General features: G+C 48.9%; 1 protein-coding gene across 4 annotated transcripts in view; it reads right to left on the bottom strand.

The window, feature by feature from the left end:
• Nucleotides 1-498: 498 nt before the first annotated feature.
• CCNJL (cyclin J like) overlaps nt 499-27,035 on the bottom strand; it is a 60,824-nt gene continuing 34,287 nt past the window's right edge. For 3 of the 4 annotated variants that reach the window (XM_030328164.1, XM_030328156.1, XM_030328169.1), the window contains 3 exons: nt 6,065-6,367; nt 4,086-4,245; nt 499-2,599 (listed from right to left, as the gene is read on the bottom strand). In XM_030328164.1, the coding sequence (XP_030184024.1) occupies nt 2,176-2,599; nt 4,086-4,245; nt 6,065-6,367 (887 nt within the window). In that variant the 3' untranslated portion in view covers nt 499-2,175. Of the gene's footprint in view, nt 2,600-4,085; nt 4,246-6,064; nt 6,368-20,383; nt 21,005-27,035 lie in introns of those variants that run through there. The other variant, XM_030328177.1, reaches the window with a different exon arrangement.

Raw genomic sequence — 27,035 nt, 5'->3', positions numbered from 1 at the left:
ATTCCTAACTTGTCAGCCCCCACTGTGTGAGCCAATTCCTTAAAATAAATCTCTCTGGGGTGCTTGGGTAGCTCAGTCGGATATACATCCAAATCTTGATTTCGGCTCAGGTCATGATCTCGCAGTTTGAGGGTTTGAACCCCGTGTTGAGCTCTGTGCTGACAGTATGGAGCCTGCGTGGGATTCTTTCTTGTTTGCTCTCTCTCTGCCCTTTCCCGGCTCATGCACGCACGTGCTCATTCTCTCTCAAAAATAAATAAACATTAAAACATAGCAAATAAATAAATCTCTCAGATATGATGGGCTGTTTCTCTGGGGAACCCTGACTACTAGTGGTAGGGCAGGGGTGTTAAGCTCTACTCCGGGTGTCCCCAGAGAGGCCCAGCTCCGCAGGAGCCAGTCTTGTAGAGCCCACCCCCCCCACAGCCTCTCGGCGGGAGCGGAGACACCGACGGGGCTGGCTGAGAGTCGAAGGCCAGGAAAAGAACGGAGACCAGGAGCAGGTGATCTGTTTATTGCAAGACGCCTTCTTCTGCGTGCTGGGCTGGCTGTGAGGCTCTACTGGGGGGCCCTTCACAAGCCCCAGTCCCAGGCCAGACAGACACAACAACTTGGAATCCAAACCAGTCTCACATAAATAGAAGGAGGTTGGCAAAGGAAAAAGAGAAAAGCAACAAACAAACGTGTAGTCTTCCTACACTCATGTGACACAGCGGCACCGGTGCCTTATTCGCGTTACCTCTTCTTATTCTGCTTCCACACCGAAGCCTTCATCTGTTCTGAAAATCACCTTCGGATCCAATTCAGCAGCACATGGCCGCCTTCCTGATAGTCCCCGAGCCAGTCTCCTGCACTGACGGGCAAATAAGCCAAGAAAACCAAGATGGGTTCTTCTTAAAACAAACAAAAAAAATGTCTCCGTTGTTCTTTACACCTCCCAGTTCTGATGGGTGAACAGTGTGTCGCCCCGACTCGGAACAAACCAAAAAAACACAACTAGCACAAGCCATGAGTCAGAATAAAAACATATTGCACATGGTTATGAGAGTCTTCCTGAGGGCCCTCTTGCTGTAGGTGCCCAAACACTGGCTTTCGATCCAACCAATTGCTTGCCTGTATTTGTGACATACACCCCTGTCCATGCCCCGCTCCCCGACTCCAGCTGGCACGAAGCAAACATTCCACATTATTAGCCTTCCCTATTAGCCAAACTCACACACCGTAAGCACCTGGTGGAGCGGGGTTAGGGTTGTTGGTTGTAAACCTCTGTCTACCTTTCAACCACTTCTCCTCTGGGTGGCTGTCAAAGTTCTACAGGTGAACACAGCATCCAAGATGTGGAATCTTCTTGAACTGAGAGCCTGGGGAGTTGCTCTCCCCAACCACCTGCTTGTTGTTACAAGCTGGGTCCGAACCTACAGCCCTTGCATGGGACAGGCAGTGTGGCGATCAACATTTTTTCTCTCCTAAGGAATTTTCAAGTATCGTAAAATCCCTGATACACTATGTAAACAAGATTATCTTACTGAACAGAAAGCTAGGTCACTTCAGGAAGCAGCAGCATGTGAGATATCTAAAAGGCCTAATAAGGTTTTAGGTCCGACAACAAAGGCAAGACAGCCGCCCGCCGTGCCTCAGAAGGCCGACCGACGCTTAGGCATACACACACACACACAGCTCTTCTGTATGGAGGCAGGGAAAGAGCAGCCAATGCGGCACCTGCTGGGGTCCTGAGGATACATCATGCAGTCCCCTTCTTTTTCAGTGTAGCTGCCACTGGCCAGAAGTAAAGAAGTCTTTGATGCTAAAAACCAAACATGCTCGTGGACTGGCAGTCTGCATCCAGTTTCCAGTCTCCTGGCCTCTCACCAAGTCTTTCTCAATTCAGGGGGTCCCTCCTCCAGAGGGTGGTGGCCGAGCCACCCCCCTGCACCCCAGCTACATATGTGGAAGACGCTTTCCAGAGGAATGCTCTCGGGGGAGGTTGTCATGGACTGTTTTGCTGGGGGTCAGCTTTATTTAAAAAGAACATGAACCCTCTCCGTTCAAGGGTAACAATGAGGCTCTGTGGGGATGGCCTCCCCACTGCCTCACTCCGCTGAGCTCCCCTCACCTGTGTCCTCGTCCTCTGCCCAGGTGGGTCTCCAAGGGCTCCCTGTGTGGCCCAAAGGTGCCCTATCTGTCGAAACAGCCCGTGGGGAACGCGTGGCTTCCGCTGAAGTAGCTGCTTCCATAGGTGGTGGTGAGGCAGTGCCTGGGCTCAGCCGCGATGGCCATCTGCATGCTGAGGGGCGTGGGGAGGGACACGGGACACACGTCCAGGGGCTGGAGGGTGGGGTACAGGGCATGGAGGGAGGAGCCAGAGCCTCCTGAGAGCAGGCTCCCAGAGCGATGAGCCTGCAGCGAGTCCCGATAGGCCAAGCATAGGTCCTGCACAGGGGTCTGAAATGGCGCCAGGGCTGGTGTCGTCGGCTGGCTCAGCGTGGGGTAGGTGGGTGGCTGGAACAACACCTGGGTGGTGGCAGGGGGCGTGCCAGGCACCATTGCCAAGGCCTGGCTCTTGACCGCAACAGCATCCTTGAAGACATTGTCATAAGCTCTGAAAGGAAAGGACCTAGGTGAGACTTGAGGTCCAAGGCCACAGCAGCAGACACCTGAGTGTGCCCCTCCCTCCCTTGCTAAATGGGATTCGAGATCTGTGTGCTGTGAGCTCAGGGTGGTACCCAGCCCACACCCACTGCCTGTAGCACTGCCTCCCCTGTCCTCTGACTAAACTCAGGCCTCACACCTACACCCGGATCTGCCTCCTACAGAAAACCCCTTCTGATCCCAGACTCTAGCTGTCCCCCCAAGCCTCTGTACTGCCCTATCTTGGCGATCAACCCCCCAGATGATAACTTCTGTGTTACCACCTAGTCCCTTGTGCCGAGCACGAGCTCCAGGGGGAGGGGGCCCTCTGCTCTTGCTCATCACTGCATCCCCAGCATCTGGCACAGGGCCCGGCACTTAGATGAGCATCTCTGCCTTCAAGGCACCTGCAAACAGATCCCAAGCAAGCTGCCCCTGGGGTCTAAGTTTCACCTTCTGGAAAGGGAACCAACAGGTTTATTTCCATAAAAAAAAAAAAAAAAAAAGCTTCCCATAAAGCTTTTTGAAATAACAAATCTATTAGAGGCTCAGGTAAGACAGGAGCAAAGGGAGGCTGCTGATCTGAGAAGAGGATCATCCCAGAGCCACAACCATGGTGAAGAGGCAGGGCTGGTGGCCAAGAATCTGGGGGCACCTATCTGCACTCAGATCAGACCATATGCTCTGTTTCTGGGCACCTTCTACAAGCAAAGATTTTAAAACAAGGCCCAGAGAGCAGGGCAGACAGTTCACACAGGGATGAGACAAAGGCAGCTACTGGCACAGCTTCCCATATCAGGAGGCTGAGAGGCAGTTCTCCAGGGGCCTGGCCCCATGGTCAGTAGGGCCAGCATCCAGAAGATGCTGCCATATGCTGGGGGGAAGAGGGATGGGCAGCAGCCAGGCTGGGGTTCTCTGTCCTGTCTCCTCCTTGTGGTCACCAGTGAACACCTGCACCTTCAATATCAGTTTCATGGTGTTGGGTCTGTGCTGCCTCTTTGTACCCTCTCTGATACACTGAACATGTCCTCACCAAGCTTCCCAGGGACCCTTGCGAGGAGGCCATGGCCTCTTATGTAGCTGGCTAAGAGGTCAGCTTTGTGGCCACATCTAATCAAAGTAGCTGACTGTAAGTCTCTCAGTGTAATCACCCATAAGACTGACTGGCACACGGGGATTCAGAGCAAACAGCCCAGACACTCAGAAGGATGTGTCCATCACCTTCTCTTCTCCCCACCTCCTTGACCTTAAAGTCACAAATTCAAAGCTACCCAAAATAGGAAGGACCAACTCTGCAAACCTCATTCTATCAGGAGTCACAATGGCTCACTTCCTGTGAGACACTAGCTCGGGGAACTACCCTAACCCTCTGACTTTGAGAGATCTCCTGAGGTGGGTCTCCAGAGCAAGTGCCTCGATTATTTTGGAAACAAAGAAAGATCAGGGATGGAACTTACACCAGCAGGATTTCAATGCATGTGCTGAGATGTTCCAGAGAGTAATTTGAGATCCTCTGTAGGTCTCTGGTCCAGTAGGGGGAAAGCTGAAGGCAAATCCTGGAGGCCCCAACGCAGGCTGCGGCCACCACAGAAGGCTGGAATTTGTAGAAAATATGATCTGAAAGAGAATCACAGAAGTCGGCTTCATAGAGCCTCACTCTGGAGTCCCAGTGGCCCTCCTTCCTGCCTTGTGCTTCCTGAGAACTGGCAGACAAGTGATTAGGTTCAAGGCTGTTCATTGCTGAATACACACACAAGATGAAAAATTAGAAACAGTATGAAGTTCCATTCCTGAATCTTAAACACCTTGGCTCTCGGTCTGGGATTTCTGGTGTCAGCCTAGAGTAATGATTTTTCAAAATTTCGCCCTAACTTCTGGGGGGCTGCGAGGGGCTTGCTGATGGGCTACAAAGAGAACCACAAAACATGTGTCTCTTCTTTGGCTGTTAGTGGCGAATGACACAGCATTTCAAAAGCTTCTGTTTTGGGGCATGACTACAGGCTACTTATTGATGGTAACAAAGCCTGGCTTACAGTGAGCACCCAATAAAAATTTGTTGAATGAATAAATGGTCACAAACATTTGATATACATAACTAAAACCAGCACCTGACTTAGTTTATGGAGGAATCTTCCCCCACCCTCAGCTTTTCTGACATATGATTGGCAAATAAAAAAACTATGCACATTTAAGGTGTACAACATGATCTTTTGGTATATGTATATGTTGTGAAATGAATCTTAATGTCCTACCAAGATATTTGGCAACATGGCAAAGTCTGGCACTACTTATGTGCAAAGGCAAACTGTTCAAATTTCCACTCTTTGTGTGAATGACACTGGTTATTTGTGCATTATCATCCTGTCTTACATTGTTTATGATTTTTGGTAACTTCCACATTTGCCTGTGAAAGTCTGAGTCAAGGCAGGTGGCATTACAGTTACAGGCACAGTTACAGAGTCAGATGCCTCAGATTCAAATCTTAGCAATGACCTTGGGTAAGTTACTTCACCTCTTGAGCATCAGTTGAGGAAACGGATTGGTAAAACAGGAATAACAGAAGTGATTTTCATGGGGAGTCATTGTGAAATTCAATGACATAATATACACAAAGCACTACAATAAGGTGCCTGGCACATGGTACATGCTCAATTAATGCCTGATATTGTAATTGTTTATATTGGTTTTTTAAATTTTTTTAATGTTTTTATTTTATTTTTGAGAGAAAGAGACATACAGTGAGAGCAGGGGAGGGGCAGAGATGGAGACGAACCTGAAGCAGGCTCCAGACTCTGAGCTGTCAGTGCAGAACCCGACATGGGGCTTGAACTCACAGACTGCAAGACCATGCCCTGAGCCAAAGTCAGACGCCCAACCGACTGAGCCACCCGGGCGCCCCTGTAACTGTTTACATTGTTACTTGGGACCATTTTGGTTTGTGGTGGGTTACTGGGTATTGTATCAACAGTATTTCTGACCTGGTATTTTACCTAGTACCTAGATATTAAGACAATGGGAAGAGTGGGATTCACATGAGGTCCCCAAACAGGATAACTTTATTGCTGAACTTTATTACTAAAACATACCCCCTCCCCCACCCTATCTGTACGACGACTGCTCTTCCAAAATGACCTACTTGCAAATCTCTCCCATTTGGATCACTTGGAATGTTCCAGGTTACTGTAAGAAAAACTACCAGGTGATCAGTAAGTTTGTAGGGTGCCGGCTGCCTGTATGTATATCAGCTGCTTTATTTCTCCTTTACATGGTGTTGGCAGTACTTTGGGAGAATCCTAGCTCCTTCTCTGTGTATCCCGAGAAGTGGGAGTGATCTGGGTGGATGGGCCCCGGTCAGCAAGGACTCCCTGGGTGGACATGCCTCTCAGATCCCAGCCTCTGTGTGTGGGGGGAAGGGGCTACCGGGTCCCGACCGCACCTTGCAGGGTAACCTCTAGGAAGTAGTGGGCATACTCCTTGAGGCACTCTTTGGTCTTGCGGGGGCAGGTGGCGGGCCAGCTGTGGCAGTGCCGATCCTTCTGGCTGACGGAGGCTGAGAGGTAGTAGTCCAGAAAGTGGGCGGGCGTGGGCAGGCAGAGGTTCCAGCTGAAGGCTTCCAGGAGCAGCAGCTCTGTGCTGAGCAGCTCCTTCTTGGTGAGGGTGAAGTTCTGGCCGTTCAGGACCCTTGTACTGTTTATCTGCTCCAGCTTGGGCACGTGGTCTTCCCTGTCCTCGAACTTACCTGCAGGAGAAGCAGACGTTACTGGAAGACAGCACTTGCCTGCACCCAGGAAGCAAAGGCCCACCTCACGGTGCCTGGACAGTGCTGGCACGGAGCACAGAGAGCCAAAAGGCCCCACTGCCAAGCGACTAAAAACACACATTTTGGATCTGCCAACCCTGTGCTTAAATCCCCAAGTCATCATGTCCAGCTGTGTGATTGTGCACAGGTGATTGTGCACAGAGGCCTTTCCATGCCTCAGTTCCCTCATCTATAAAACGGAACCTAAGGGGGGGCGCCTGGGTGGCGCAGTCGGTTAAGCGTCCGACTTCAGCCAGGTCACGATCTCACCGTCCGTGAGTTCGAGCCCCGCGTCGGGCTCTGGGCTGATGGCTCGGAGCCTGGAGCCTGTTTCCGATTCTGTGTCTCCCTCTCTCTCTGCCCCTCCCCCATTCGTGCTCTGTCTCTCTCTGTCCCAAAAATAAATAAAAGTTGAAAAAAAAAAAAATTAAAAAAAAAAAAAAAAAAAAAACGGAACCTAAGGGTTTTGTCAGATACAACAAGAAAATGCACACCACATGTTCAGACCAGCACGTGGAACAAAGAAGGCACTCCATGGCAGTTAGAAACAGCAGTGAGGGCCTGGAGGATGAGGGAGCCCTCTCTCCACTCCTGCCTGGTCCTCACGAACACAATGTCAGGACTGGTCACGGGGTCAGACAGCCATAGTCAGAATGACCTTGCAAATTTGATCCTGTCCCCCCACATATAGAAAAGCCCTTCAATGGCTCTCCACTGTCCTCAGTACTGGGTTCAAACCCTGTCAATAGCTTTTCAGCTTGGATTCCCTCAGAAACAGTTTGCTTAGGAGGTGAGCCTAGGAAAGACTGGTAAGTGGGAGAAGACAGGAAAGGGAGGAAAGCCAGAAAGGGAACATACATGATCTTGAAGTTATCCGTACCCCTGTGTTCACTGCAGCATTAATTACAATAGCCAAGACTGAGAAACAACCTGAGTATACACTGATGGACAGAGAAAACGCGGTATTTATATACAATAGAATAATATTCAGCCATACAAAGAAGGAAATCCTGCCATTTGCGACAACATGGATAAACCTTGAGGGCATTATGCTAAGTGAAATAAATCAGGCAGAGAAAGACAAATACTGCATGATCTATCTCACTTACATGCAGAATCTGAAAAAGCCAAACTCAAAGGTACAAAGAACTGACTGGTGACTACCAGAGGCAGGGATGGCGGAAACTTGTGAAGGGGGTCAAAAGGTACAAACTTCCAGCTATAAATTGGCCCCAGGGATGTAAGGTACAGTATGGTGACTAGTTAACAATGCTGTACTGTGTATTTGACAGCTGCTAAGAGAGATCTTAAAAGTTCTTATCATTAGAAAAACATTTGTAACTGTGTGAGATGATGGATGTCAACTAAACTTACATGCGTACAATAGGTACATATATCAAATCATTTTTATACACTTGAAAACTAACATGACATTATGTGTCAATTATATCTTAATGCAACTGGGGTGGGGGTAACACTATGGACTTCTGAGGTGAGGCTTTAAAGAGGCCATGCAACTCCCACCTTCTTCCTCCCTTGGAGTGCCATGCTGAGACCATCATGTAAGGAAGCAAGCCTAGCCTGCTGGAGGTGGAGAGGCCACAAGAACAGAGGAACCCAGGTGATAGCCAGCGCCAACTCTCAGACATGAGAACGAGACCATCCAGGACCTTCTAGCCCAGCCCCTCCAGCGCTGTTTGAATGAGCATAGGTGAAACCAGCAGAGGAAACCCCATGCAACCCACATTGCTGTTTTTTTGTTTTGTTTTTTAGTGTTTATTTATTTATTTTTAAGAGAGAAAGAGGAGGTAGGAGCAGAGAGACAGAGGGTGAGAGAGAATCCCAAGCAGGCTCCAGGCTCTGAGCTGGAACCCCTCCGACGTGGGGCTCGAACTCACAAACCAGGAGATCATGCCCTAAGCTGAAGGCTGGTTGCTTATCCGACTGGGCCACTCAGGCTTCCCACATATCACTGTTGTTTAAATCACCAAGTTTAGGGATGATTTGTTTGGCAGGAATAGATAACTGGGATATACTCATATCCATGGGCAGTGGCAAAAAGATGTGAAACCCCACAAACAGGCACGTCACACGGCTCAGAAGGTTCCTCTGAAGGAACAATGAGTAAATACCGGAAGATCCTGGAAACAAATGCCATGAAATAAAGCCACATAGAGTTAGATACAGACAAAAATTAAACACGAGTCTTGAGTTATCCTCAAGGGTCAAGGGAACTGAGGTATTTACAGAACAATCCCCAGCGGTCACCAGTGGTGGAGAGCTCCAGTGGCAGCTCCCACTGGGGAAAGCTCTGCAGGTGGGGCGGCTGCAGGCCCCCCAGCCTAAACCCACCTCACCCTGAGGAAACCATGCACACCTGGCTGAGGCCTCTGTCACTGCACTCTCCGAAAGCCCCGTGCCCCCCTTCCCCATGAGCCTTCATCTATCTACACAGCCTGGATCACCCTTCCCCTTCCCCTGTTCACTCTGCCAACCTCTCCCTACCCTTCACCCTTGAAAGCCTTCCCTGACCACTGTCCTTGTTCTGGCCAACCCCCACATCACATGGTGATCCCTGAGGCCTGGCTTTGGTGTGGTCGCCCGTAGCCTCCAAGCCCAGCCTAAGCAGGGGCAGAACACTGCTGAGTGAGTGTTGGAAGAAGCGGTGGGGTGGCCCAGCTGAGCTCAGAGAGCATGTGACAAAGGGTCCGCACACCTGTGCACAACTGTGAGTACCCTGTGACCCAGTTCTCACCAGACTTTCATGCTTCTTAGGAGAGATGAGGAAGTAGCCGCTTCAGGCTGCCTTATAGCAGATACAACACATTTCTCAGGAAGGCCTCAAAAAATGTCCCCAAGAGGGGCACCTGGGTAGCTCAGTCGGTTAAGTGTCTGACTTTGGCTCAGGTCACGATCTCACAGTTTGGGAGCTGGAGCCCCGTGTCAGGCTCTGTACTGACAGCTCAGAGCCTGGAGACGGCTTCAGAGTCTGTTTCTCCCTCTCTCTGCCCCTCCCCCACTCATGCTCTGTCTCTCTCTCAAAAAACAAAAAAAAAAATGTCAAAAAAGTGTCACCAAGAAACGAAACATTGGACTCTGGGAAGCCAGTGTCTCTATTTTCTCTGCAAGCTTTATTATTTTTTTATTTTTTTATTTTTTCAACGTTTATTTATTTTTGGGACAGAGAGAGACAGAGCATGAATGGGGGAGGGGCAGAGAGAGAGGGAGACACAGAATCGGAAACAGGCTCCAGGCTCTGAGCCATCAGCCCAGAGCCTGACGCGGGGCTCAAACTCACGGACCGCGAGATCGTGACCTGGCTGAAGTCGGACGCTTAACCAACTGCGCCACCCAGGCGCCCCTCTGCAAGCTTTAAAAGAGTCCACTAAGTGGGCAAAGATGGTGTGATGTGAGGCTCTGGTCTTTGATGGGCAGGAACTGAGCAAGTGGAAATATACAAAACAGCAAAGAGTGGAGACTGATGGCTGACTGGCTCCTATGCAGCTTACAGCCACCCCAGAGCCTCGGCTGCCGGAGCCCTTATCCAGCAGGGCCTAAGCCTGGCACAGCACCGCCTCCACAGCTCACACCTTCCCTGGTCTTGCACACATGGGCAACTCAGGCAGGACAGGCAAGATCAATGCTGTCCAAGGCGGGAGAGCCTCCTGTATGGCTGGAAATCCTGGGGTGGGGAGGGCTGACCAGGCCTCTCCAGCCCCCACACCCTCCCTAAATGCAGGACCTCTCCTCCGGCTGGGATTGCTCATCCCTTCACTCACCTTCCTGTGTGTCCTCCAGTGGTCGGTTCAGAGGCCACTGGCTGCCATTAAGGCACTTCTTATGCTCAGATTGCTTAATATCAAGTATTGATATTAATGGCTAGCACCTGACCAATAGGTCATTAATGGGCCTAAGCCCATGAGGACAGGAACCTTGTCTGACCCATTTGCAGCTGTGCCCCCAGGTCCCAGCACGGTGCCTGATACAGAGTAGCTGCCCAATGAATATTCGTTCAAAGAATGAATGGTATTCTCTTTCTTGTTTTGTTTTGTTTTGTTTTGAGAGAGCGTGAGCAGGGGAGGGGCAAAGTGGAAGAGAGAGAGAGAGAGAGAATCTTTTTAAGTTTACTTATTTTGAGAGAGTGAGAGAGGGGCAGAGAGAGAGGGGGAGAGACAGAATTGCAGGCAGGCTCGGTGCTGTCAGTGCAGAGCCCATTGTGGGGCTTGAACCCCACGAATCTGAGATCATGACTCAAGCCAAAACCAAGAGTAAGATGCTTAACTAACTGAGCCACCCAGGTGCCCTGTGAGGGGGGAGAGAGGGAGGGAGGGAAGGCTCCACATTCAGCACAGAGCCCGAGGTGGGACTAGATCTCATGACAGTGAGATCATGACCTGGGCTGAAATCAAGAGTCAGACTCTTAACCAACTGACCCACCTAGGCGCCCAGGTACTCTGTTGATAGTTGAATTTAGGGCCATTTAAATTGTTCTCCGATGATATCAGATTATCTGTATTCCCTAATTTTTTCTCCCATGATCATATATTCTTTGTACAACTTAAAAAGAAAAAAATTTTCTTGCACAATTGTCCAATTTTACCTGAACCTTGTGCCGAACTAAGCCAACACTGTTAGCAGGCACTCAGTAGATACAAGTAGATACAAGTGCTCTTTTCTTCCCCAGGGCAGAAGGTGGCAAGGTGAAGGTCACAGCCCGGCAAAAACATGCATCATACTCAGGGTGGCATTAAGACTCTTCCACACCATTTCTGGCAGCCAGCAATCTATTCTAACTGGCAGATGTGCTCAGTGAGATTAGTTTCCTCCCTGCCCTCAGAGCTTTTCAAACCTTTCAGAGCTCTGCCTTTTTCCCAGCCACCAGGCCCAAGAGGATTAGCCTCAAATGGAAGGGGCTATGGATTACTGAAGAATCTGAATTCACCTGCTCCCCAGGCTGGAGAAGCTTCTTGGGGACCCACCACACTGTGGGCCAGGGCCAGGCAGAGTGGGGTCTGAATCCTCAGAGTTGGCGCTGGACCTAAGAGCACCAAACTCCACAGGCCGTTTGTTTCCTGTTTAGGAATATGCCCCCCATGGAGATGAAATGGCCACGCAGAATGGGAAATGCTTCAGTAGTACCCAACACACACACATGGGCAGTCTTCATGCTGGGTTGGGCACTGGATCCTCCCAGGCAGGTTGCGTTCGGATCCCCAGAAGCTCAGAGAACTTAGCTCCACACATCTAGGAGCAACCTTACAGTCCCTGCTCTTAATTGCTGGCCAGCAGACCCCAGCTTAGCAACTATTCCCAAGCACAATACATTTCACAGCCAGAAAAGATTTTATGGGTTTCCTGGTGTTGCACGTGCCTGGCAGACATTTCCTCCCCTCCTCCCATGACTGTGAGCAGGCCAGCCTTTTGTCCCCATTGCTGCAACCAAGCACCGCCACTCAGCTGCCTGCTCCTTATCGACAAGCTGCACTGACGACAGATGCCTGGAAGTCTTCAGGCAGGTCCCCTGGGAGGTGTGGGGGACAGAAGTCCAAATCTTTCCAAGTCACACCAGAGCCACAGACTCTCTTCAACTCCTTTAATGTACTTTTTGTTTGGAAATTTTTCAAATACACAGAAAAGATTAAATAATGAACACAGAGGACCCTTCAGCCAGATTCACCAACTGCTGACTTAGAGCCACATTTATTCCATGTGTGTGTGTGTGTGTGTGTGTGTGTGTGTGTGTGTGTGTGTAAATACTGAGTTTGCTGGACTATTTCTTTTTTTTAAATTTTTCTTTTAATGTTTGTTTATTTTTGAGACAGAGAAAGAGCATGAACGGGGGAGGGGCAGAGAAAGAGGGAGACACAGAATCTGAAGCAGGCTTCAGGCTCTGAGCTGTCAGCACAGAGCCCGATGCGGGACTCGAACTCATGGATCGTGAGATCATGACCTGAACCGAAGTCGGAAGGTCAACTGACTGAGCCACCCAGGCGCCCCTTGCTGGACCATTTTTAATGAAGTTACAGACGTGACAAGCCAGCCCTGGACAGTGTACAGCCCTGAAGTCATTTTCCTACATAATCATGATGCTATTACCAATTCTAAGAACATCAGGATTAATGCAATAACATTCTTTTCTTTAAAAAATTTTTTTTTATTATTATGTTTATTTATTTTGAGAGAGAGAGAGAGAGAGACAGAGACAGAGACAGAGTGCGAGTGGGGGAGGGGCAGAGAGAGAGGGAGACACAGAATCCAAAGCAAGGCTCCAGGCTCTGAGCTGTCAGCACAGAGCCTGACGTGGGTCTCAAACCCATGAGTGTGAGATCATGACCTGAGTCAAAGTCAGATGCTCAACTGACTAAGCCACCCAGGCGCCCCTCTTTCCTTTTTAAAAAAAAATTTTTTTTAATGTTTATTTATTTTTGAGACAGAGAGAGACAGAGCATGAACGGGGGAGGGTCAGAGAGAGAGGGAGACACAGAATCAGAAGCAGGCTCCAGGCTCTGAGCTGTCAGCACAGAGCCCGACGCGGGGCTCGAACTCATGGACCATGAGATCATGACCTGAGCTGAAGTCGGATGCTTAACCGACTGCGCCACCCAGGCGCCCCTTTTTTTTTTTTTTTTTTTTAAGTAAGCTCCACACCCAGCATGGAGCTTGCACTCACGACCCTGAGCAATCAAGGGTTGCATGCTCCACTGACTGAGCCAGCCAGGTGCCCCGGCAATAACATTTTCTAATATTCAATCTACATTTGACTTCCCCTAAGGTGCCCCAAATGTCTTTTATTATAACTTTTGTTTTTTTTGGATCCAGGTTCAACAAAGCTCACACATGGTGTCCCCTTATATCTTTGAGTCCCATTCTTTGTTTTTCATGACACTGACTCTAGATAAACCCAGGCCAGTTTTCTTCTAAAATGTCCTATATTTTGGGAGCACCTGGCTGGCTCAGTTAGTAGGGCATGCAATTCTTGATCTCAGGGTCATGAGTTCAAGCCCCACATTGAGCCTAGAGACTACTTAAAAAAAATGTCCCATATTCTGGACTGTTTCCTCATGATAAAACAGTCTGGGCAAGGAAACTACAGAGGTGATGTTTTGTCCTTCTTACCGGATCACATCAGGAGTTATATAACGTCAGTTTGTCCCGGCAATAGCGATGCTACGTTTGATCGCTTGGTTAAGGTGGTGACACCAGATCTCTCCATTTTAAAGGTACCATTTTCCTGTGAAATTAATAAGTAATCTGTGAGGTGACGCCTTCAGACTCTCTGAATATCCTGTTTCCCAACAACCTTTATTTTTTAAGTTTATTTATTTAGAGAGAGACAGAGACAGCATAAGCAGGGGAGGGGCAGAGAGAGAGGGAGAAGAGAGAGAATCCCACGCAGACTCCACACCGTCAGCACAGAGCCCAATGGGGGCTCGAACCCACGAAACTGTGAGATCATGACCTCAGCCCAAACCGAGAGTCGGACGCTTAACCCATGAGCCACCCAGGCATCCCCCCACCAAACTTTAACTCAATGATTTGGCGTCCAGGAAGAATTCTTTCCTGAATAAGTAAGTAATTACACTGGGGTTGAAAAAGAATTTTTAACAATTCTGTCATTCTATCTACATTTTTCTTTTTGGATGTTTACATTGTTCCCAATTTGACCAGTGGGAGCCCTATCATCATACTTATAAGATTAAAAAAAAATCCTAAAACTACTGAAGCGCTCAGCCTGGGTCTGCAGCCAGGCACAGGCACATGAACCCTTAGTGTAGGTGGCAGTGGTGAAAACTGCAAATAATGCCCTACAAGACCCTTTGCACACCCGGCTGACCGGGTCCTCTTGCTACTCTGATGCACAGACAACCAGGAGAGCCCCAGCCATTCCTGGCATGTCACACAATTACTGGACTGACCACCACAAGTCCAGCCAAGTGGCCGGACTCAACCAAAGTGGCAAGACCCTGTCAGTCCAGCAAGCCTCAGGAGGGACTCTCACAGACTGGCTTTTTTTCCTTTCTTTTTTTAATAGCATTTTTGTTTGTTGTGGTAAAATGCACATAACATAAAATTCACCATTTTAACCATACAGTTCAGTGGCATTCAGTACATTCACATTGTTGTGCAAACCAATCATGAGAACTCTTCTCATCTTGCAACACGGAAACTGTACACCCATGAAACCCAGTAACTCACTGTCCCTGTGCCCCCTCCTCTGGTAACCACCATTCCATTTTCTGTCTCTATGAACAGACTACTCTAAAGACTGGCTTTTCTTCTTATACCTATGGTCCTAGCATTCAAGCCTTCACCAGACCAAACAGGATTCCTGACTTTTCTGAATTAGGGCTGAGAGAAACAGTACCTTTAACTGCTTAAAAAAATGTTTTATTTTAGGGCCACCTGGGTGGCTCAGTTGGTTAAACGTCTGACTCTTGATTTCGGCTCAGGTCATGATCTCACGGTTTGGGAGTTTGAGTCCTGCCTTGGGCTCCGTGCTGACCACACAGGACCTGCTTGGGATCCTCTGTCCCTCCCCCAATTCACACTCTTCCTCCTTCTCAAAAATAAATAAATAAACTTTAAAAAGGTTTTATTTTGGAAAAATTAAAATACCAAAAAAAAAAAAGAGATGTTCTAACGAACCCCTAAGAATACATCACCCATCTCCAACAATCATCAACCTTTATACTGCCTTCAGAAAAATTCCTACACAAAACGGTGCAGAGTAGGATTCTATAAAAAGTCAGTGCCGCCCTATCTGTGATGTCCAGGCCCAGGGCTGCTCACACACTACTACAGTCTGCTTCACGTACTGCTTGCTGTGAACTCCCCCATAGACAGCCCTTCATGCCCAGCAAGACACCTCTTTACACACTCATCCGGGGTTACCTGCTGCCCATTCAGGAGCTACACTGAGGCTCAGGGATGAGGCCACAGTTTCCTGGCTAAAGAAAACCAGGTTTTAAAGCAACAGCTGGTTCCTCTTCTTCCCTAAAGAAATGCAACGCTTTTAAAAACAGGCAAAGCTACTGTTCCCCAAGAAGGGCCATACCCCTATTTTAAAGTTTTCCCCTCTCTTTTACCTGAGAAAGAGAAAAAATGTGAACAGGAACTGAGGCCCCATGGCTGTCCCACACCCTTCAGGAGCCCTCTGTCCTACTCTGTCAGGTGCTGATGGTAAAGGGAGGTGAGGGAGGCAGGTCAGGGGATAAAGGGCCACTCCACTGGCTTCCCAGCCTTGCCTGGCCCTCCGGGTAGGCCTGGTATCTTCGGAGGTGACTGTGGGAAGGACCAGGCAGTAGACAGAGATGGCTGGAGCCAAAGAGGAAACAGGAAGCTGTGGTGGAGATCTTTCTCCCAGTACCCAGGGGAGGAAGTATGGGCCCATTTGTTCCCAGGCAGGACCAGGCTGAATGGAGACTTTTCTGATGCTAATTCTTTCTTCCTCAGATTCTTCCTTCCTTGGGGGAGATAAGTAGCTATCAGGAGAGACATATATTTAACGTGAGCTGAGAATATTTAATGAGGGCTGAGAATGTTGTGACCCAGGGGAGCCCAGATTCTGGGGGAGGTCCTGACTGGAAACAGGTTGAGAATGCCCTCTCCAATATCATGTGTGATTTCGGGCCATCACTTAGAAACCCATACCTCAAAGAGTGGTAGGGAGGCTCAGGAGATAGCACAAGTAACGTGACTGGCACAGATCCTAGGACAAAGAAAGCACTCCATAAACGACAGCAGCTGCTGTTCTATGATTTATGGAACATGGTACTTATTCTTTGCACCCCAGACCCAGGATCTTCTTCTCAAGTCCTGTTAGGTAAGTACGGATGAACCAAAGTTGGTAGCTAGTGCTGCAAGACATTTTCTTACAGGCCCCGAAAAAGGGGTAGAAATAAGCTCAAGAAAAGGCTCCCCAACCCCAACTCCATGCCCCTGGCCAGGCTATGCTGGACTCTAGAGTGGCTCCAGCCTCCTTCCCCTGGACTGTGACCTTGAACTCCACCCTGGTGCTGCAGGTTCCAAGGTTGTCTAAAGGGAAGCAAAGGGGACAACGGGGTCCACAGCCTTTCCCAGATGGGTCCTCTCCACAGGCGTGGGACTTTCCCAGGTCACCGAGCTAGTCAGCAAGAGACAGAACATGCGTGAACCAGGACATGCATTCTGGGTGCACAGGGATTCTGCTGCCAGGTGCCACCACAGTCCAGCAGGCACCAAGAAACACAGGCAGCACCCAGGGAGGGGAGGCCTCCGTGTCATGGACTCAGCACATTCTGGTAACACGCCGGGAGGCTGGGAGCGTTTCCCACTTGGAATCAAGCTCAGAAGGATTGAGTGAGCTGCTCCAATCACCCAGCTGGTAGGGGACAAATCAGAATTGGAAATCCAGCAATGTGTTCCATGAGGTCAGGGGTCACATGTGTCTTGCAGAACATCACAGATCCCCTTGACGTGGCACAGCATCTGGCATAAGGTGAATAAAGAACTGCTTTTTATTTTAAATGATGAATAAACGGCGCCACAGTCCAGAGCATCTCAGAGTCATGAGGATCCCTACAATCCCACAGAGTCTCCATAACGAGTACATCTGTCTGGGTGCAGGGATTCCCACAGATGTGGGTGTGAGGCCAGTTGTGCCCCCTCCCCACCTCGCAGTCCCGTTCTCCACACACACTCTTGTCTTCAACCTCCTCTATGCTTATGCTAGTTTAGCAGTTTAATCTCAGAGCCTTTCTGCTACAGATCAGTACAACCAACAGGACCTACTTTTTCCTTCCAATGAGAGGACTGAAGTTGAAGAGTGTATCTCTAACGGGACACTTACTGTAATAAAGGACCACCCTCTTCCCATCCACCTAAACCAGCTTTTTCATTAAAAAATTCTTTGGCTTGGGGCGCCTGGGTGGCGCAGTCGGTTAAGCGTCCGACTTCAGCCAGGTCACGATCTCGCGGTCCGGGAGTTCGAGCCCCGCGTCAGGCTTCGGGCTGATGGCTCGGAGCCTGGAGCCTGTTTCCGATTCTGTGTCTCCCTCTCTCTCTGCCCCTCCCCCGTTCATGCTCTGTCTCTCTCTGTCCCAAAAATAAATAAACGTTGAAAAAATTAAAAAAAAAAAATTCTTTGGCTTGGGGAGCCTGGGTGTCTCAGGCATTTAAGTGCCTGACTCTTGATCTTGGCTTAGGTCATGATCTCACAGTTCGTGAGTTCAAGCCCTGCACTGGGCTCCATGCTGACAGCGTGGAGCCTGCTTGGCATTCTCTCTCTCTCTCTCTCTCTCTCTCTCTCTCTCCCCTGCCCCTCTCCTTCTCTCTCTCAAAATAAATAAATAAACAGATAAACTTAAAAAAATTCTTTGGCTTTTTGTATTTTACTGGAGGCCAGAAGGGGGCTTCTTCCTTGTCTCCCTAGAGCACACTGCTCATACGTCCAGCAGGCAAGTGTCTTCCTGAGGAACCATGGGAGACAGATTTTGAGTGATGTGACAGAGAAGCCATTAAAACCCAATGGAAACACCACTCAAAGTATATACCTCATGAAAAACAGAGTGCTTGAAAAATTTATATCACTGACTCCTCTGCCACTGCAGGGCAGGGTAGTTATGGCAGCAAAGGTTGGAAACAACCTAAATGTCCAGCAGAAGAAGACCAGCTACATATCTCACGGTGGATCCATTCCCTGGGACATGGGATAACTGTGCAGCTCCACGGCTACGGCCATGAAACCAAAAGGAAATAACAAGGTGCAGAGGGATGTATACCATATGCTACCACCCATGTGAGAGGAAAAAGGCATAAATGTCTATGTTATTAAATGTACAGATCACTTCTGGAAGGAAACATAAGGCACGGGTTATACTTGGGGAGGAGAATGAGGCCTGGGACCAGGGGGAGAACACATACATTTCACCATAGTATATATTTGTAAAATGACACCTTGTATCATATGAAAACAAAAAGAGAGAGAGAAAGGGAGGTTAAACTGAGCATGTGATGATATTAGATTGATTTGTCCTCTGAGGAAAATTGGAAAGGTCAGAGAAGTTTTTTTGCCCTCATTTTATATGTGGGCCAGTTATCAGTAGATAGGATGCTCTTGCCCTAAATCTTTGGTTTCCAGCCTGTGAGCTTCAGAAATTGGGGGTAGGAGGGGGTTCAGTGGTTCATAGTAAGCACTTGATAAAGGTTTGGTTTTGAATGAATGAATGAAGGAGTGAACAAATGAATACTTCTTGGCATGGGTGGGGTATAGGGGGTGGGAAAGGGAACTCAGTTGCACGGTTTCCCTGCTGGCCAGAAGAGGCTAAGGGCACTGACATCATTTCTACCTGTGGACAGCGATGCACCACCAAAACCATCAGTGCAATGTATTTTTATTCTTCAGAGATACTAGGAAAACAAGAGTCTTTGAAATGATACACAAAGGACTGCAGACTATGAATGGTTTTTAGAATCTTTTGAAAATCACTCCTGGAGAAAAGCCAACTTTCTGCCTCCCTCTCTCTCTCACTTGTCAGAACTCCTGATAACTGAGGGGTGCCTGGGTGGTTCAGTCAGTTAAGTGTCTGACTCTTGATTTTGGCTCAGGTCACGATCTCACAGTTTGAGCCCTTCGTCAGGCTCTGCACTGACAATGTGGAACTTGCTGGAGATCCTCTCTCTCCTTCTCTCTCTGCCCTCCTGCACATGCATGCATGTATGCTCTCTCTCTCTCTCTCAAATAAATAAATTAATTAATTAAAAAAAAAAAAGAACTGGGCGCCTGGGTGGCGCAGTCGGTTAAGCGTCCGACTTCAGCCAGGTCACGATCTCGCGGTCTGTGAGTTCGAGCCCCGCATCGGGCTCTGGGCTGATGGCTCGGAGCCTGGAGCCTGTTTCCGATTCTGTGTCTCCCTCTCTCTCTGCCCCTCCCCCGTTCATGCTCTGTCTCTCTCTGTCCCAAAAATAAATAAACGTTGAAAAAATTAAAAAAAAAAAAATTCTTTGGCTTGGGGAGCCTGGGTGTCTCAGGCATTTAAGTGCCTGACTCTTGATCTTGGCTTAGGTCATGATCTCACAGTTCGTGAGTTCAAGCCCTGCACTGGGCTCCATGCTGACAGCGTGGAGCCTGCTTGGCATTCTCTCTCTCTCTCTCTCTCTCTCTCTCTCTCTCTCTCTCTCTCCCCCTGCCCCTCTCCTTCTCTCTCTCAAAATAAATAAATAAACAGATAAACTTAAAAAAATTCTTTGGCTTTTTGTATTTTACTGGAGGCCAGAAGGGGGCTTCTTCCTTGTCTCCCTAGAGCACACTGCTCATACGTCCAGCAGGCAAGTGTCTTCCTGAGGAACCATGGGAGACAGATTTTGAGTGATGTGACAGAGAAGCCAGGAAGCCACTCTGAGGACAGCACCCTCTGAAAGGCTGTTTTACTTTTTTTTTTTACGGAGGGCAGGGGCACTCTGATGAACCACCCGTGGTTCTAGAGAGGCCTGGCCATGCACTGGCTGTGAGGGCTGGGCAAGCCGATGGGGCAAAGGTGGCTTGAAGGCTCAGCGTGTTGGAATGGTGCCCAGTGCTCCCCCCCAAACACTGGATCTTGCTCTTGTGAACTTCTGTTGACTCAGGGCCAACCGTGCAACTGCAGTCATAGGGACCATGACAGGTTAGTTTCTGGATAGAATCTGATACGGTGCAGAAAAAAAGTCAGGGACAGAGTACAAAAACCCTGCAGCTAAAGGCAGTGCTTGGGTGCTCTTTGGGGGAGTGGGAAGCTGTGCAGACCTCTGGGAGCACCCCTCCCACTCTGCCCTTACCCTGCTGCAGGGATCTGGAGATTAGGAAATGTCCTGGAGAAAAAGCCTCTGATCTTAGCCACACCGGGCAAAGGGGCCAGCCGGGTAGACCTGGAGTGAAGGTGGACCTGGGATCTGCCCTGGGTGAGTTTCATCCTTCCTTAGGACACAAAGAAAGGTCCTTACCATGGCTTACAGCCCCAGGGAGACGGTGTGAGTGGAAGCAACGTCTACAGTCCCGGTCGCTGAAGAAGACTCCACAAACTCGTACCTCCTCTGTGCTGAGCACAGTGGAGCACAGATCAGATCTCCATCCACACGATGCCTTACGGTGCCTCCCTCCTCCCCAGGCCTGTCTCCTTTCTCCCCTGAAAGCAGGCTCTTCCATCCATGGCTGTATCTCCAGTCTCTGGCACAGAGTAGGGCTCAATAAAAGGTTGAAGGAAACAATGAATGAATGAAAGCACACGTCTGACTGGCTGAGTCAATTCCTCAGTCCAACTTTGGAAACAGAGACTAGAGGTGAGGCTGCGGGTGGTTGCTGTCTTCAGGAGGAAACTGTAAAAATGCCTCTCAGGTCAGGGTGGCGTCTGGCCAGCTGGGTCACACACTGGCTTCCCTTCTGGCTGCGAGAACTTCCTTGTCTCAGGACAGAGCAACTGGTACAATGACTTCACACGGTGGCAGCAGATCCCGGGTTCCTTTGTGCTCCTCTCTACAAACAATTTCACTATCTAGGGGCGCCTGGGTGGCTCAGTCTATTGAGTGTCCGACTTTAGCTCAGGTCATCATCTCGTGGTTCGTGTCGGGTTCTGTGCTGACAGCTCAGAGCCCGGAGCCTGCTTTAGATTCTGTGTCTCCCTCTCTCTCAAAAATAAATTAACATTAAAAAAAAAAAAGTATTAAAAAAAAAAAAGAAACGAAACAATTTCACTGTCTAAAAGCAGGGGCTGTGGGGTGGGGGCCCTTTGTCAGGTACATGGCTGGCAGCTGGGGCCAGGACTGAGCACGTGCTTCATGTGGAGGAACAGAGTTCTCTCCACGAATGGAGGTCACTGCTCTGCAGAATGCTCACTCCCAGCTCACCGGGGGTTGCTGTGGGCCAGGCCCGACGGGGCTGCGGCTGCACCAAGAGCAGATAGCGCGTCCTTCTGGGCTGCAGTATCACTGGCATGGCGATCAGGGGTCCTGGCTGGACCTCTGCTGCAGCACAGAGGAGGAGGAGGAGGAGGAGGAGGAGAGGCAACTCTGGCCACTTCCCTCAAGGTTAGAAGGTGAGCTGCTTCCAGACCCGAGACATGTCCCTGAGGACTGAGGTGTTCACCCAGGCTGGCTAACATGTGGCTCTACAGGCTCAGGAAAGAGAGCCAGGAGTTTCCTAGCAACCTCGCTGCCTGCTAGCAGGTCTCCCAGCTGCAGCGGCAGAAGGAAGAAATCCAGCTGTAGGACAAAGGCCGCTGTTGTGTGGTGGCTGAGAGCAAGGACTCAGGGAGACGGCTACCTGGGTCCCCATCCACGTACCCTTGGGCAAGTCACCTTAGTGGGCCTCAGCCCTCCTCTGTCAAGTGGAGAAAATAATACTGCCTATTTTATAAGACTGTTGTAAGGACCAAATGAGGAAATCCATACAAAGAATCAGTGGTCTGGCATATAAACAACATACTAACCATTCCCTGATCACTGGGGCCAGGATCTGCCCTCTACCCCCAAGTTTTGATTACAGAAAAAAAAAATGTAGTGATTTTGCAAGTAATTTTTGTTTTATTCTTTGTATTTTTCTCTATTTTCTAATTTTCTACAAGGAACAAATATCACTCTCCCGCTTGGGAAAAAAAAAAAAAAAACACTTTAAAATTCTCAGAAGACACCATTGATGGGACCCTAGAAGTCAGAACTGGCAGAGTAACTGCCAGAGAAGGTTCCAGAACATGGGTCTGTCCTAATCCAAGACTATCTCAGTATGACTGTGCTTTACAAGTGCCCACAAATCACACTTTCCTAGAAGAGTTCCAGGAACCACAACATGTCAAGTGACAAAGAAGACACTTTTCCTGTCTAGACACTGAAATGCTTATAATTAAATCAAAGACTCAGGAGGCAGGGAGAAGCAACAGATACTCCTTTAAGACAATCTCAAAAATCTGGGCAGGGGCACCTGGGTGGTTTAGTCTGTTGGATGTCCAGCTCTTGGTTTCGGCTCAGGTCACGATCTCACGGTTTGTGAGATCAAGTCCTGCATCAGGCTCTGCACTGACAGTGGAGGCTGCTTGGGATTCTCTCTCTGTCTCTGTCTCTGTCTGTCTCTCTTTCTCTCTCTCTCTCTCTCCTCCCCCACTCATGCTCTCTCTCCTCTCTTTTAAAATAAATAAATATTAAAAGTGTATTTTTTTTTTAATTTTTTTTAACGTTTATTTATTTTTGAGACAGAGAGAGACAGAGCATGAACAGGGGAGGGGCAGAGAGAGAGGGAGACACAGAATTGGAAACAGGCTCCAGGCTCTGAGCCATCAGCCCAGAGCCCGACGCGGGGCTTGAACTCACGGACCGCGAGATCATGACCTGGGCTGAAGTCGGACGCTTAACCGACTGCGCCACCCAGGCGCCCCTAAAAGTGTATTTATTTTTGAGAGAAAGACAGAGCGCAAGCGGGGGTTGGGGGGCAAAAAGAGAGAAAAAGACAGAATCTGAAGCAGGCTCCAGGCTCTGAGCACAGAGCTGGACGCGGGGCACGAACCTACAAACCATGAGATCGTGACCTGAGCCAAAGTTGGACGCTTAACCAACTGAGCCACCCAGGCGCCCCTAAAATAAATAAATAAACTTAAGAGAAGGGGAGGGGAGGGGAGAGGAGGGAAGAGGAGAGGAGAGGAGAGGAGAAAAGAGAAAAGAAAAGAAAAAAGAAAAGATCCAGGCAAACACACCTAACATAAAAATACTCTCTAATCTCACCACCCAGGGGTATAACAGCTGGCCTGTTTCTTTGGGTCTGAAAGTGGTTTTAAAGCCAACCAAAGTTGCCCTGCCTGTAGTGTCACCATTCATGCTGACTAGGTGGTGGGTGCTCAGTGAAGGGCAGGCTGCTGTGACCCGAGGAGTGAAATGTCTCCACCACGGACGGCCTGAGTCTCTGAGGTGAGACAAGGAAGAGATATAATCTGGAAAAGTCTCCAGTGGCTCTCCCAGGGGGCAAGAGGACTAACGAATTAGGACTCTAAAGTTCTTCCTCTTCAGCATTAACAGAAGAATGCATATAACACAATCCTGACTGTAACAAGGGAGAAGGTACTGGTAAGACACAGTATTCACTACAGAGAGGGTTCAAGGTTAAAGTAAATAAAAAGAAAAGAAAGATAAATGCCTAGCTCTCAGCAGCCAGGCTGCAGATAAGTGTGAAGAGCAGACAGGGTGCTTGACGTCAATGTCTTGGTCATCTTCCCGCTAAGATGTGGGCCAGGCTATTCTCCTGAAAGTAAGACATTTAGATTTTCTTAGAAGGGTCACTGGCTCATTCTTGGCATGTCTCCAGAGACCTGCTGGGTCTCTGGCTTGAAGGCTGCTTCTTTAGGAGATGCCTCCAGATCATAAGCAACATGAGGATGGGGATTAGATTTGTTTTGTGCTCCCAACTATCTCCCAGGCTCAGTGCATAGGAGGTAAAGGTGTGTGGAATGACTTATCTTCAGTGGCAGGGACTATAGATATTCCTTCTTTTTGCCACTGCCTCCATGGGTATATAGCTTCTGGTATACAGCAGAGGTCCAATAAATTTTTTTTTTTTTTTAAATGACTTACCTGTGTGGGGTCATGGGCTCCTGAACATTGCATCTTCAATTAACCCATGCATCTTAAGACTTCCCTCTTACTCTCCTCAGCCACAGAAAAACCCTACTTGGATCCCAGAACGCCAGGCCCTGGAAAAACAGGCCTGAGCACTAAACTTGCTAAGGCAAACTGTACAATTTCTGAGTTTCCGGCCCAGCCAGTTTCCTGACCAACATGTCACACAAAATCCTTCCCCTGAAAATAGCTCTAAGCCTGCCAGTCTGCAGAGATGGGAACAGGAAATGGAAAATCACCATGTCCTCACTCACAGCACTGCAACATCAGGGCCCCAAGTCCGGATGTATTTGGTGTGGCCCTCAGGTGACAGACCACTTTTTCCAGTCCAGCCCATGCTGTGGGGCCACCACCAAGATGCTACTGATTAGAAGAGGCACCATTGATGTTGCACAGCCTTTGGAGGAAATAATAAACGACTGTCAATATTAAGTGCACACATCAAATGTAAGACCCGTCTTCATTTTCTGAAATGGGAAACCATGGCAGGAAGGGAATGTAGGATTCCTCCTAGCCACTCCCCCGTGAATTATCTCCTGCATGGGGGCAGCCATATTTCCTTGCAGATTTGGGTTTAATCCTGTAAATGAATCTCCTGCTTTGCTTTGTCTAAAGTACACCGGTGAAAAAGGCCACCTGGAAAAACGGCCCCCTTTGCATCCACTGCCCACGATTAGTACCCTAGGGGCATTTCGACTATTCCCAGCTTGGGGAGAGCTGGTGTGTTTAACTTCTCCCCCAGCAGGAAGGTACTGCCTTCCTTCATCCCCTTCACCAGGAGAGATTAAGACTGCTTTCAAGTCTGCAACAGGGAGACCCGCATCTCACCGCCCCCCTGCCCTGCTCTCAAAGAAACTGCTTCTCAGAAGCAGCAGTTGCTAATCAAAGCAGGGGGAGGAAAGGGGAAGGATGCAGGGGTGACTGAGGGGGGAGTGAAGGTGCTTTACTGGGACGGAGATGGGCCACTCCTAGAATTTCCTGAGGCCCAGAGAGCACAAGCCCTTGGTAGGCAGTGGTTTTCACTGGTACCTTCGCTAAGAGATGAGACTATTCATTTCTGGCTTGAGGAGTCTTAAAAGCAATTGGTCTGGGGAACTCATTTCTCATCTGGGCATCCTGGACAGGGCAAGGCAGCAGGAGGGATGCAAAGGTACTCCCTGCTGGGAGCACAGAAGGAAAGCCATAAGTAGACACAGGTGGGGGGCTGGCATGGGGGAGGGACACTGCTCCTCTACTGATGGTTTCTTGAGGTAGAGAAGTGTGGTTCCAAACGCTCCCACAAATTAAGTTCGATTTAAGAAAAGGGATCTTGTCATTCACGAGGCAATTTAGTGCTTCCTATCAAAATCTTACATGCACACAACGCACACACCTTTGACCCAAGCATTTCCATCTGTGGGCATTTTTCTCACACTTCCTTGTACAAAGATACAGGGAAAAGGATAGTTGTCGTCGTACTGTTGACAGTAGTGAAAAAACCAGATGGCAATCTAAATGGCCACCGACAGTGGAGTAATCAAACAGACATCAGTGTTTATGGTATAGAGAACTCTGCAGTCAAGGAAGAGTAAGGTAAACCCAGACAGACTGACAGGAAAGATGTTCTTGATGTGCTACGAAGAAAGCACTCTTGGTATTAACCCACTTGTGTAAATACACAATTGATTCTGGTTACTTGCAGAAGCTGTGTTCCATAAAGTCACTGGGAAAGGCGGAACTAGTGAACCCAGAACCGGACTCCTAGGGAAGTACAGGGTTAGGTTCCTGTGAGCCACTGGTCATGTTTTCATCAATCGATCAACACAGAACCTGGTTCTGTGTATTTCTGTTCAATATACTGTTGATTCATTATCACCGAACCCACAGCCTGCAGCACTGTAACTCACGCCTGAACAAGCCTCATCTAGCACACAGGTTTTGTCTGAACGGCACATCATGGCCTTGCACTCAGGAATGCGAGACAGCACTTCAGCACTATGCTTCTTGGGGGCCGTATTAAGCAGTAAAACCACCAACAAGCAGAAAAATGAGAAAATGTGGCACTAAACAGACTGAGAAAAGGACCCTTGTTTTTATTTTTTTTATTTAAAAAAATTTTTTTTCAACGTTTATTTTTTTGGGGACAGAGAGAGACAGAGCATGAACGGGGGAGGGGCAGAGAGAGAGGGAGACACAGAATCGGAAACAGGCTCCAGGCTCTGAGCCATCAGCCCAGAGCCTGATGCGGGGCTCGAACTCACGGACCGCGAGATCGTGATCTGGCTGAAGTCGGACGCTTAACCGACTGTGCCACCCAGGCGCCCCAAGGACCCTTGTTTTTAAGCATGAGAGCTGAATCAAGAAGGCAGAGTGTTGTCTTTGTTCCTCAGCTGGGAACGTGCACACTGGGTGCCTCTGCACATGTCCACGAATGACCGCCAAAGTTCTGTGAGTATGGATTTTGAGATTACAAACAAATTTTAGTGAGGAGCACCTGGGTGGCTCAGTCGGTTAAGCACCTGACTCTCAACTTCGGCTCAGGTCATGATCTCACGGTTTGAGAGTCTGAGCCCCACAACACTCTGTGCTGAGAGTGCTTGGGATTCTCTCTCTCTCTCTCTCTCTCTCTCCCTCTCCCTCTCCCTCTGCCCCTCCCCTGCTCTCTCTCTCTCAAAATAAAGAAAAAACCCCACAAATTTTAGTCAATTCGCAAGTATGGAATCTTTGAATTATGAGGAATTACAGTAGATCAATTTTGGAAAAAGACATAAGAAACTACTCCCAGAAGGTATTTTTGGTGAGTGGGATAAGCAGCAGATTTTTTATTTTATTCTGTGAATCTCACTGTCCAAATGAGTATACTATTTCTAATTTTGGGGTCACCTGGGTGGCTCAGTTGGTTGAGCATCCGACTTCAGCTCAGGTCATGTTCTCACAGTTCATGAGTTTTGAGCCCTGAGTTAGGCTCTGTGCTGACAGCTTGGAGTCTGCTTTGGATTCTGTGTCTCCCTCTCTCTACCCC

Source organism: Lynx canadensis, chromosome A1 (genome assembly GCF_007474595.2).
Source record: "Lynx canadensis isolate LIC74 chromosome A1, mLynCan4.pri.v2, whole genome shotgun sequence".
NCBI classification, from domain to species: domain Eukaryota; kingdom Metazoa; phylum Chordata; class Mammalia; order Carnivora; family Felidae; genus Lynx; species Lynx canadensis.
Note: the sequence above shows the minus strand (reverse complement) of the source record. Positions and strands in the feature narration are given on the sequence as shown.